General features: G+C 62.1%; 1 protein-coding gene across 2 annotated transcripts in view; it reads left to right on the top strand.

Annotated features, from left to right (window-relative positions):
* The window catches only part of PTPN14 (protein tyrosine phosphatase non-receptor type 14), a 75,556-nt gene that overhangs the window by 46,774 nt on the left and 16,357 nt on the right, over positions 1 to 12,425 (top strand). For both annotated transcript variants that reach the window (XM_055144544.1, XM_055144543.1), the window contains exons 4-8: positions 7,888 to 7,985; positions 10,338 to 10,405; positions 11,456 to 11,526; positions 11,690 to 11,777; positions 12,332 to 12,420. In XM_055144544.1, coding sequence (XP_055000519.1) covers positions 7,888 to 7,985; positions 10,338 to 10,405; positions 11,456 to 11,526; positions 11,690 to 11,777; positions 12,332 to 12,420 — 414 coding nt within the window. The remainder of the gene's footprint in view (positions 1 to 7,887; positions 7,986 to 10,337; positions 10,406 to 11,455; positions 11,527 to 11,689; positions 11,778 to 12,331; positions 12,421 to 12,425) is intronic.

Below are 12,425 nucleotides of genomic sequence, written 5' to 3'. Positions count from 1 at the left end.
CCCAGCTGTCAGCGGCCAGCTCCAGTGACCGGTGCCAAGTGGATGGTGCCTGCAGGCAGGGGACGTGTCACCACAGTTTGGTCCAGTTCTCCCTCCAGGCCAAACATGAGGTCAGAGGTCAGTCTGGCCTGTGGCTGTGGAGGCTGGGGCGTGACACCTGGTCTCAGTCTCCCCATGAACGCCTCTCACAGAACCCTGAGTTTGGCCACGGTTTCTGCGGGAGAGCACAGGGCCAAGTGGGGTTTTAGGCAGTGAGTGGTCCCCAGCAAGGCGTTGGGAAGGAGCAGGAGGAGACGGGGTGTTCCCAAGCCCAGCGACGAGGGGAAACTCAGAAGGGCCGTCACTCGGACCCCAGAAAAGAACGTGCATGTGTCCGGGGGCCCCGCAGTTGGCGGCCACGGTGTCTGGATGGGCCCAGAAGAGCCAGAGGTCAGTGTCGCTTGCAGACGAGACTCGGCGAGGGCGAGAGGATGAGCAAGGGGTCTGTGCAGGAACACGCCTGCTTCGCCTCGGGGTCCGTCTCTGCACTTGAGCCTGGCTTGAGTCCAGCACTGCACACGGGACCCCGAGCACCGCGAGTTTTGTGCTTTCCTCAGAGCAAGCTGAAGCGTGGAGCTTTCCAGAACGAGAGTCCTCCAGGCAGACTCCGTTTGTCCCGTCATTTTCTGGTCTGTCCGCTTTGCCTCGTGCCGGGAAGTGGACGCTGTGCCGGTGGGGCAGTGAGACCCACTGCCACATGCCAGACCCACATGCTAGAGCAGCGTCCAGAGGGGTCTCCCTGCTTCGTCTTCCTCAGGCTGGTCTCCTCCATGCTGGCTCAGACTCCCCAGCCGCCGGTCAGATCACGTCGCTTGTCGCTAGAAAGCCGAAAGCAGAGAGTGCCGTAGGGTGTCGTTCACGCTCCTCCCCCAGGGCACCCTCTGATCGTCCTGTTTGCCTGCCCAGGTTCATATCTGGGACCCCAGGACTAGCTGTCTCCCAGCACGAGTAGTGGGCGATTGATCCTGAGAGCCAACAGACTCCTCCGACGGTGATGGTCACGCACGGACATAAGATTCTTATCCTCAGAAAATGGCTGGGACATGTCCTGGCCTCAGGAGGTCCGAAGAGACAAATATGGAACGTTATATTTCTCCCACACACGCTTCCTGTTCATGGGGGCCAGAGTCACTTAGGCAGTCGGCCGTGCCGGCAGCCTTGTCTCTGTTAACGTGATTATCAGCTCACTGGTGACCTTGTGGCATTCTACTCGCAGTACGATTAGACTTCATTGGGGCTCTGAACATCTGTGGGGGAACATTGCGCACAATCAGAGCTCCGTCCCATTGTTCCGGGATAATTGCATTTTACCAAGAAGGCGGCTGACCCCGTCTTTGTTCCCCAGACCCCATGCGTGAGTAATTGGATTATAGACCTAGGGGGGGCGGTCAATGGGCCTTGGGGTTGCTCGGGACCCTGTGGAGTCATGTTCTGAATGGCATTGTTGGCGGGGCGTGTGTGCGGCTGCCTCGGGGGCGCCTCCTGGGGGCTTGGGACAGGCCTTCCTGGTGGCTCTCAGTGGAGACGCGAACTCTGGCACATGAAGGATGGTGCGAATGGTCAAACCGTAGTCCTGGGCTCCTGGGTTGCTGCTGGACCCACTTCTCTCCCACACAGCGGGGAAGGCAAGTGAGGACCCGGGTTCCGTGTGGCCACTCACTCAGGCTCTCGGGCTACTTTAAAAGCCTTTAGGCAGTGCTGAGAGGGGGCAAGTGTAGATGGTGGGCCAGTGGTCTTCTCTGGGTGGAGAGTGCGACGTTCTTCCGGTGAGTCCCGCTTTCCCTGTGCGAGCCAGGAGCGGTGGCGGGTGTGCGGGGTGGGCGGATGGTCAGGGGTTGCCTTGAGTCGGGCAGTTAGGAAAAACTCTCAGAAAAATCAAGGGCTCGAGGGATGGTGCGGGAAGGAAGCCCGTCAGCCCCGGTTCAAAGCCCCTGTGCCAGTGATGGCCCCTGAGCTGCCAGGGGTCACTCCTGAGCACTGCCGGGGATGGCTCAGACCCAGAGGAAAGAAAAAGTCACAAGTTTCAGAATGCTTCCGGCCAGTGGTCACACCCAGCCTTTAATCTGGACGGGGGCTGGGGTTGGAAAGAAGGATGGAGAATCCGGAGGAGGACCTGAGGTGCGGGTGTGAGCGTCTCACCTCTTGGTGGGTGGTTGATTACCACCGGTGGCCGCTGGGGGCTCGTAAGGATAATCTGTGGCCTGGGCCTGACTTTCAGTGTTGCAGGTTGATGGGAACGGCCCTTGCAGGCCCGTGACGGGACACCCGAGCCCTGGCCTCCAGGCTGTCCGGTCACTGTGGCTCTGGGCGCTTCCCCTCCGCCACACTGGAAGAGGGCTGGCTCCCTGAAGTGCCTTTCCCAGGTGATACCTTCTGCCCCTCCCCACGCCTACCTGCTGGGCTGTGTCTCTGGCCCCCGGACCTCACACCCCGAGGCCAGTGCCAGCGCGTGCCTGGCTTCTCAAGGGCATCGTGCAGAACTCCTAATGGCAGGCCTGGCGCCGCCCCCAAAGGGGGGAGGGAGGCCCCGGGGGGAGGGAGGCCCCCAGACTCCTCACCACGAAGTCGGAAGTGGACGGACCCCCCAGCGCACCTACACTTTGGCGAGTAGTAGGTTCCTCGGTCAGCGTTTCATCCCCTGATGGACATTGTCGGAGGAGGCAAGGTGGCCGCGAGGAGAGCCTGGGGGACATGTGGACACCGGAGACCCGCAGGACAGGGCCCGCGTGGCCCACCCTCCGGAGGGACTGCAGGGGCGGTTGGCAGAGGGGCTGATGGGACAGGCTCTCTCCAGTGGAGGGGTCGGGAGTGGACGCGCTGAGTCTGAGCGAGTCTCCCGCCCACGTGGACGCAGCTGCCCTCTGGTCCGGCCGCGTCTGTGGGTTCTCTAGTGGCTGCCATGACGCCGCACTCATGGGCTACAGCCTCGGCTTCGGGGTGGGGCAAGCTGCCTCCTTCCCCAGGTGCCCAGAGCCTCCGAAGCAGGGGGAGGACTGGCACCCCCCACCCCCGAGATTATACTCTGACTGAGTCCCCGACCCGTCAGGAGCTGGTCAGCCGCCGCGGCAGACACACGGGTCCTCGTTGGCTCTGCTGAGCGCAGGCTCAGGGCGGAGAGCGTGGCCAGCTGCAGCCTGTCCCTCCCGCCTGCCTTACCGGCCAGCAGCCTCCCCTCGGCCAGCGGTATCCCTAAGCGAGCCCCTGGCACCCCAGCCCGTGCCTCAGAGTCTCGGGGATGCAGAGGCAGCCTCAGAGGCCTCAGTAGATCCAGGAGTGGAGGGCAGCTGCGGCCTCGGAGTCTGGCTGCTCTGTGTCTGTGTGCCGGTGTGTGTGTCTTTGTGTACCAGCGTGTGTGTCTGTGTGTGCTAGTCTGTGTCTGTGTGCCGGTGTGTGTGTCTGTGTGTACCGGTCTGTGTCTGTGTGCTGATGTGTGTGTCTGTGTGTGCCGGTGTGTGTATCAGTGTGTGTCTGCATGTCAGTGTGTGTCTGTGTGTGTCTGTCTGCTGCTGTGTGTATGTGTGTATTGGTGTGTGTGTGTGTCTGTGTGCCCTTGTGTGTATTTGTGTGCTGGTGTGTGTGTGTCTGGTGTGTGTGTCTCTGCAGTGTGTCTGTGTGTTGGTGTTTGTATCTGCGTGTCGGTGTGTGTGTCTGTGTGCTGGCGTGTGTGTGTGTCTCCTGGCGTACACACAGGCTGGTATGGAAGGGCAGGAGGAACTGCCCGCACACATTCCTGCCCTGGTCCCCTGCTGGGCCACTTGCTTCAGAGCTGCAGAATGCAGTGGCAGAGGGGACGCAGGTCGCAACCTTGGGGGTGTCGTGGAAGCAGTGACTGGTGGGTCACATGAGGGTCACCTCACTATGTCGATGTGGCCAGAATCTTCTCCAGGCTCTGGGGGTGGGAGGGAGGCAGCTGGTCTGTCTGTCTGTCTGTCTGTCTGCCTGTCATCTGCAGCCTGCCACCCGCTTCCTGGGTCTGGCCCTGGGTCATCGTGTGCACCAGGGGATGCCTGGAGTGTGTGTACGCGTCCTCTGTCCACAGGGTCAGCAGGGCCTTGGCGGTGCTACCCCGAGGCCCGGGGCATGCTGGGCGACCTCTCTGGGTCTCTGATCGTGAGGAACCAGCACGTGCACGTCAGGCGGAAAGCGGAGCGAATGCTCTGGCATGTTCCACCCGGTGCTGGGAGGTCCTGGGGTTCTCCTGATGCTCCTTGTGAACGGCATTGTGAGTGAAGAAAAAGCGTTTCAGGTCCTGTCTTCAAAGCAGCAGTGACCAGACCATCCCAGGGGCCAGGAGGGGGTGCAGGAGGGGGTGCAGACAGGGGCAGAGGCTCGTGGGAGCTGTGTGGAGTGACCGTCCTCTGTGGAAGGAACCCCTGCACTGCTGGTGCGAGTGTCTTCTGGGTCTGCCGCTGTGGGAACAGTCTGGGGAGTCTCGGGGTCGGAAACATTGCTGCCCGAGCACCAGGCGCCCGCACTCGTGCACGCACCACTGGCAGAGGCTCTGTGCACGGGCGCCGATCACTGCAGCCGGGCAGCGCCCGGGGGGTAAAGAAGGTCCATCCAGAGAGGTGTGGAGCTTGGCGTGGCCTGCTCATAGCTGGTTCTGCTTTGAGCCCGAGCGTCACGGATGGGCCCCCGAGCATTGCTGGGAGTGACCCCTGAGGACAGAACCAGGAATCAGCCCGAGCACCGCTGGGCGTGACCCCAGAACACACGGTACCAAGTAATCGTGGCCGTACACACAGCGGCCTTCTGTATGGCTGCAAGAGAAGGTGAGTCTTATCGTGGAGGAGTGGACAGAGAGTGGTCCTTTGTCCAGCACAGAGGGAGCCTCCTCAGCCAGGATGGAGGGAATCCTGCCTTGCACAGCCGCACCCGTGGGACTGAGGGCTCACGCTAGGTGGAGACAAGTGAGAGGAGGGGCTGCGGCTGCTGGGCGGGGGACTGGGAAGAAGACCCCACAAGATGGGCCTGGGGCTGAACCCCTGAAGCATGAGCAGTGCTTGGATCCATCCCTTCTGCCCGAGCTCAGGGGACGAGGGAGGGCCCGGGGGCAGGTGGCTGAGTTCAGCGTCACGAGCCCGGGGCCACAGAGCCCTCCCAAGCATCGAGGGGGTGTTGCCCAGGGGAAACAACCACAGCAGGTCAGGCACTTCAGCCCCAGCACTAGAGGGGTGAGCACAGAGCCAGGAGGAAGCCCCGAGCACTGCTGGGTGTGTCCCGAACACCAGAAGGGGAAAAAAGGCAAAAAGAGTTAAGTCTGAGAGACTCAGAGACCATCAGAGGAGGTTCGGCATCTCTTTTGGCATCTGGTCACACCTGACCTTACTCCTGTCCTGGCTTTTCATTCAGGAATCATGTCTGTGGGGCTCAGGGGCCCACCGGACCCTGGTGGGCACAGCAAGGCCAGCGCGCCCTGCTGGCCTGTGTCCCAGCCTCTGGGCGTCTCTTCTGAAAGACTCTGATGCCTCACGAGGGCTGCCGGCTCGGCTGCAGCGCTTGGCCTGGGATGGCTTTTGAAAACAAAAATAGGACTTTCTTTTCAGTATCCTAGGGGAGAAAGGATACGGACAAGCCACTTGTTTCCTTGCACTTGAATAGGAATATTCTAGATGTTTTTATCAGCAGTAACCAAGTACTCCGGGCATCACTTTCTGGCATTTGTGATGACCAGGAAGCCATCTTTGTTTCACCTGGAGAAACTTGCAAGCAAGCAGCACCTCCATCCTTTCTGTGGGTGAAAAACAGCAAGTCAGCTTTGAGAAGGGAGATTTGCCTTTCAGTCAGCACCACCAGGGTTCGAGCACTTAGGGGCGGGGCGCTAGGGCACAGCCATGTAGCGTCCAAACTGCGTCTGCAGTGAGATGAACCGTCCCCAGGTCTTGGGATATAAAAATACCAAAAGGCCGTCTTCTGTGCTTGGGTTTCCAGGGAAGATCTCCTGGGAAAGTTGGCAAATACTTTCCTGGCACAAGGAACGGTTTTTGTTTTCTTTTTTCCCCCAAGCTGTGCTAGGGTGGGGTGGGACCCAGGGGAGTCTTCTGTTCCCAGAGCAGGGTCCCTGGAACGTGTCGCTGTCTCCGAGTGGAACCTGCATCGAGGAGGGCAAAGGCAAATGCTCCACAAGCAGAATTTTAGCTCAGAGAGGTCAGGATCACTCCCTTTGCCACGTGTCTTCTGTGCAAGACCACGTCCCCACGGGCTGTTCCTGTGGGGTCCCCAGCTGGGCGGGTGGGGGTCCTGACCGTTTCATCCATGACCTGGGGTGGACGTGACATGCCAGAACAGTGATTCTGAACTTCGTGATGTTTCATCAGGGCCCAAGCCAAGGTGTGTGTCATTTCCTGTGGGAGGTGCTGCTCGGGCTCTGTTGAGGGTCTACTTGTACAGTGCTCAGGAGTAGGGGGCCATCAGCAGTGGCAGGGACCAAACCGGGGCCAGCCACATGTAGGGCAACCGTCTTAGCTGCTGTTCTACCTCGCCAGCCCCCACACAGTTCCTCTGACTCCCTGTCTGCTGGGCACTTGGGTTGCTTCTGGCCCGTGGCCACTGTCCCTGTCTGCTGGGCACTTGGATTGCTCCTGGCACCCCCCTCCGCCTCCAGAGGACAGCGCCACAGCCCACGTCCGGATGGTGGACAGCAGAGAGGACGGTGCTGGTAAAATGGGGAGACGGCATTTTGTAATGGAGGAAGGGGACCGAGCCGCCTGGACGAGCCGGTGCTGGCCTGGAGGGGACTGCTGGGGACGGTCATCCTTCCTGCCGCAGAGACCTGCGGCCTCGTGGGCGGCTGGAGCAGGCCCAGGCATTGGCAGCGCTGTCTCCCCTCAGGCTGGTGCGCCTGCCCAGCTCCGAGTCCTCCTCCTGTGCTCCTGCTCACAGTCCAGAAACAGCCGTTACAGTGGCCGGGAACAGAGGGTCAGCGCTGCCCTGTTTGCTGGGGGGCTCGTTGTGGAAAACGACTGTTATTCGGGTCTGGCCAGAGGAAGTGGATTCCTGGAGGGGGGGCACGGTGTTTAGTTCCAAGCGTGTGACCGGGCTGGCAAGGAAACGGCGCATTGTCCCTGTGCCTGAGAACTGGGCTGGCTGTGGCGCGGGTGCTGCGGGCAGGGCCGAAGCTGCTCCCCCGCTCCCCCAGATGGATTCCGCGCTCACACATGGGCGGTCCTGGTCCTGCAGAGCTGTTTCCCTGGCCAGAGGACATCTGGTGATTGGGTCTCGGGGACCCTCCCTGGGGCTGGGGGTGTTGGCGTGTGTAGGAACACCGTGTGCTTGCAGACTCTTTTTTCTTTTTAATTTTAGTGAATCACCGTGAGAGAGTTACAAGCTTTCATGTTTGGGTTACAATCACACAATGATCAAACACCCATCCCTCCACCAGTGCATTCCCCACCACCAATATCCCGGTATACCCCCCTTTCCCACCCTCCCCCTGCCTCTAAGGCAGACAATATTCCCCATACTCTCTCTCTACTTTTGGCTTGCAACACAGACACTGAGAGGTCATCATGTTTGGTCCATTATCTACTTTTGGCATGCATCTCCCATCCCAACTGGTTCCTCCAGCCATCATTTTCTTAGTGGTCCCTTCTCCATCTCACCTGCCTTCTCCCCTCCGCTCACTGCAGTGCCGGAGGGGGGCACTGTCCAGGTGGGCGATGGCCTTTCCCAGACTCCTGGCCTTTCCCGAAGACCTTGTCTCCCGGGGAAAGCTGGCCCCACTGGCCCACGTGGCATGAAACGGGGTGCCCAGAAGATGCTGCAGGGGCGGGGGTGGGAGGGAACACGTTCCCAGACATGCGGAGGGGTGGCTGTGTTCCTGATGCCTGGCGCCCTCTGCCCACACAGGTATCAGTATTACCTCCAAGCCAAGAAGGACGTGCTGGAGGGTCGGCTGCGGTGCTCGCTGGAGCAGGCAATCCGGCTGGCCGGCCTCGCTGTGCAGGGTAAGTGGGGCCCGGCCTCGCCCCTGCACCGGGCGGGTGGGAGAACGAACTTGACTTCGGGACCCCACAGAGCACCCACACCCCGTTTCACTGCATCTTCCCTTTAAGATGCGGAGCGTGGGGCTAGAGAGCTCAGTGGGAGGGCGCAGCCTTGCCCACGGCCAGCTTGGTTTGGCCTCCGGCACCCGGCTGGGGGTGACCGGCCCCCAGGCTACACCCAGTGACACTTGGCGGGGCTGCAATATTCAGGGAATCGGGCCCCGCTCTGGCGTGTGCCAGCTCTGCCGTGACCCCTCTCCCAGTCCCCTCGACAGATGCAGAGACTTTTCTCCACACCCCGGATGCTCCAGGCTCTGTGCTCAGGAGCCATTCTGGCAGCCCTCAGGGAACAGCAGGCTCCGGGGTGGAGCCCAGCCCCCCAGCCGTGGAGCGCGCTCCCTGTCCATGGCCGTGCCCGGCAAACCTCCGCATCACCCAAATGCTCCTCTCTGCTGCATGGCCTTGTCATCTGCAGCTGTCCGAGGAACGCAGAGACTGTCATGCTGTCATTTTGGTGGTAGATGTTTCTCTGCCGCTGGGCTCTGGGGCGGGGATGGGCGCCTTTGTCTGGTGCCAGGATGGTCCCTGAGCACAGACTCGGGGGTAAGCCCTGAGCACCGCCAGGTGTCTGCCCCGACCACGTGAGCCTGATGTCCAGCGCCTGAGTGTCACAGAACACAGCTCCCGTGGTGGCATCTTGTCACCTGGGCAGGTAGAGCGGGCAGAGGGGAGGTGGTGAGGGCTCATGTTCCTGTGAGTTTGGGGCAGCGGGTGACCCAGGGCCCGAGCACTGGAGAGGCAGAGGGCTGACTCTGGGTGGGCACTCCACGCGCTTCTCCTGGTAAGAAGCTGTTTTGGGGTGGGAACGACAGTGCAGTGGGGAGGGCACGTGCCTTGTGCCGCCCACACGAGTCCAATCCCTGGCACCCCATATAGTCCCCCGAGCGCTCCAGGAGTGACCCCCGAGCACAGAGCCAGGAGTTAGCCCTGAGCACGGCCCAAAGTAAGAGCATAGAAGCCCTGTTTGTGTGACTGGAGAGAGGCAGTCACAAAGCATTTGCTTGCATACCGCCAGCCCTGGTCCCGTCCCTGGCACCAAGGAGGTCCCAGATCATAATCTGGGTCATGCTGGGCGCCCAGGGCCTGAGTGGCACACTGGACCTGCCCGGTGGCTGTGTCCTGAGTGGGCCCAGGGCTCCTGAGCGCTGCTGAGAGGCCACGGAGCCTCCTCCTGTGCTCGTGTGACTCCCGGCTCCGAGGGCGCCCGGGCCGGGGCAGGCGGCTGAATGTCACCGTGTTCCCAGGGGTCTGTGAAGCTGCAGTGTGCCTGGGCCAGGGCTGGTCGCCCCCTCCTACCCCAGCCTCTTCCGGCCAGGCCGGGGGCTGTTACCAGGACACAGACGGTGATGAAATTGAGATTTCCCGCCAGTGGCCAGCCTGGTGCTCGGGGCCTGCCTCGTCAGCTGGGACAGGTGGCCTCAGTCCTCCAGGCCTGCACCCGTGCAGCTCCCTCCTGCACGGCGTGCGGCCCCAGTCAACCCAGACTTTTGATGTCACGGTGTTACTGGGCCCATGGGACTGCGGTAGGTGCGGACTCTGGCCTCGCCCCCGCGTGTAGGCCGACTTGGTCCTGAGGAAGAACCAGGCTAGAGGGGCATCCAAGACTGAGACTTGGATGTGGGAAGTTGGTCAGGGGCTCGGGTGTTTGGGGGCGCTGCTCAGGGTGCTTTCTGGTGGCACGTTTCAGCTGCGAATTGCTGAACTGAGAAGGCCTCTGGGTTGACTCATCGATTCTCTGCGGTAAACCTGAGTTCAGAAGCCCCCGAGTCAGAGAGACAAGGTCCTCTGCGAGCTCGCCTTAAAAATTTAAGAATAGGATGGGGCCAGCGCGATAATTCAAAGAGAAGGGAGCTTGCCTTGCACACTGCGGACCCAGGCTCAACCCCCACCACCTCATATAGCCACCTCAGCCCCGCCAGGATGATCCCTGAGCACAGACCCAAGGGAGCCCTGAGCACCGCCAGGTGTGACCCCAAAACAAACACAACTTAAGGCTAAGAGTAGGAGAGACAGCACACGGGTTAGCACACTGACCTCTCGAGCTGCTGACCCAGCCCTGGTCCCCAGCACCGCGTGAGGTCATCGGGGCCCCACCAGGAGTGATCCCTGAGCACAGAGCTGGGAGTTAGCCCTGAGCACAGCCAGGTGTACCCACCCCCAAAGAATGGTGCAGAAATATGAGGATGCGGGAGGGGCCCGTGGGGCTGCTCAGAGCGCTGTGCCCCGGTGACCCCCTCTGCCCTCCCTCCCCAGCGGATTTCGGAGACTACCACCAGTTTGACTCTCAGGACTTCCTCCGGGAGTACGTGCTGTTTCCCATGGTGAGTGCCTGGCCGGCCGGCCCGGCTTGTTGGGATGCTGTGGTGGCCGGGAATCTGACCCGCACGACCCTGGGGTCGGGGTAGGGGGAGACTGTCAGGCTTTTCCACTCCGCACGGCTGCCCACCTGGGTCTCTGGGGGTCTTCTTGAGAAACGCCTCCAGGCAGGGCCCCGGGCTGCCGGCCACTCCCTGCCAGGTGCTGTCCAAGGCTCTGGGCAGGCGGGGCTGTGGCCCCTCAGCACAGACCCTCCCTCCCACGAGGCTGCTCCCTGGGCCGCTGCTGTCTGCCCGGCAGCCCCTGGGTGCTTTGCCTCCGTGTCCCGTTGGCTTCGAGGCAAAGGAGTCTTAGTAAGGGAAGGCCAGAGCCTGCAGGAAGCCTCCCAGGGAGGCCTCGCCCAAGGCCATCTTCCATACTCTGGGGGAGACATCAGGATCGCCCACCATTCCCACCCGTCTGCTATTGGAGGCTGTGACCCCTACACCCTCCCGGAAGAAGTTAGATAAGAAACACACAGTGGCTGTCCCAGAGCCTGGCAGGGAGGGGGCAAACAGGACGGGGGTCAAGTGTGCTTAGGGTGCAAGGGACTTCATGTGGGACAGGCTGGGGGGAGCGTGCAGAGAAGCAGGGAGCTAGCCTGTGTGTTGGGAACAGGTGACCAGCCACGCGTGATCCCAGGAGCGGGGAGGGTGCGAGGAGGCTCGGGTGCATGGGAGGGACCCAGGGGCTGCTGGGCACTGTCCTTGCAGGAGGGCGGGCTGGGTGTCTGCAGGGGATGTCAGGAGTCACAGAGCCAGAGGCTTGGCACCTCGCCCAGCGGTGCGCAGGGCTGACTTCTGACCCTGCCAGGGATTGCACCAGGTGGTGCTGGGGACCGTGCGAGGCAACGCCTCCCTCCATCCTCGCTCTCCTGGAGCCCTGAGCTGCAGGACACGCTCCTGACCCCGGGGCCTTGCAAGGAGCAGACGGGCGTGGGCAGAGCTGGGCTCTGGGGATAGCCGGAGCCCGCACACACCGCTGCCCGCCCGCCCGTCCGGCGGCTCTGCCTGCAGGATCTGGCCCTGGACGAGGCTGTTCTGGACGAGCTGACCCAGAAGGTGGCCCGAGAGCACAAGGCCCACAGGTGACCAGCGCTGGGCGTGGCACAGTGCCACTCGCTGCCCTGTCCCTGCTCTGCTGTGGGGACTAGCTACTGCCCCTCCCCCTCCTCTCCTGTACGGGGTGTGGGCAGGGCACCAGCCAGCCCGGCCATGCGGAACCGTTTCCCCATGCTGCCCTCTGTCCAGTGGGATCCCGCCGGCAGAAGCAGAGCTGATGTACATTAATGAAGCAGAGCGGCTGGATGGATTCGGGCAGGAAGTCTTCCCCGTGAAGGTACCACGCATGGACCACCCCGTCAGAGCCGGGCAGCACGCTGCTGGCCATCGCCCAGGGCACTGCCTTTCTCCTGGGGCCACAGGCAGTGCCTGCTCCGGCCGCTGGTGCCAGCCACGCCCGGGCCTGCTTGCTTTCTGCCTCCTGGTGTCAGTGGACAGGTGTCGCTGCAATCAGTCCCAGAGCCAGTGGACACTGCACGGGCTGGCCAGGGGCACGCTGGGGTGTGAAGGACCCAGGGGTACTCCTGCCTCATGAGAAGGCCCCCCACAGTGTGCATGCGGCTCAGTTAGAGGTTGAGACCCCACAGGGTCCCCCAGTCACTGCCTGGAGACCCCTGAGTGCAGAGCCAGGAGTGAGCCCTGAGCACAACTAAGCGTGACCCCAAAGCAAGGACAAACCCAAACCCAAACTGAGGTTAAAAGACGATGCCGCGTGTTCCTGAGAGGGGGGCCGCGCCTCGGCGGGGAGCTCACCACCCTCTCCGGCTAGCAGGAGGACTCGAGGGGCAGAGGCGGTCGGGGGTCCCAACGCTCAGCCCCTTTCCCCCGCAGGACACTCAGGGCAGCAGCGTGCAGCTGGGCGTCTTCTTCATGGGGGTGTTTGTGCGCAGCCGCGTGGGGAGACAGGTGCTGGTGTACAGGTAGG

The sequence above is a fragment of the Sorex araneus genome, chromosome 7, assembly GCF_027595985.1.
Source record: "Sorex araneus isolate mSorAra2 chromosome 7, mSorAra2.pri, whole genome shotgun sequence".
Taxonomy (NCBI): domain Eukaryota; kingdom Metazoa; phylum Chordata; class Mammalia; order Eulipotyphla; family Soricidae; genus Sorex; species Sorex araneus.
Note: the sequence above shows the minus strand (reverse complement) of the source record. Positions and strands in the feature narration are given on the sequence as shown.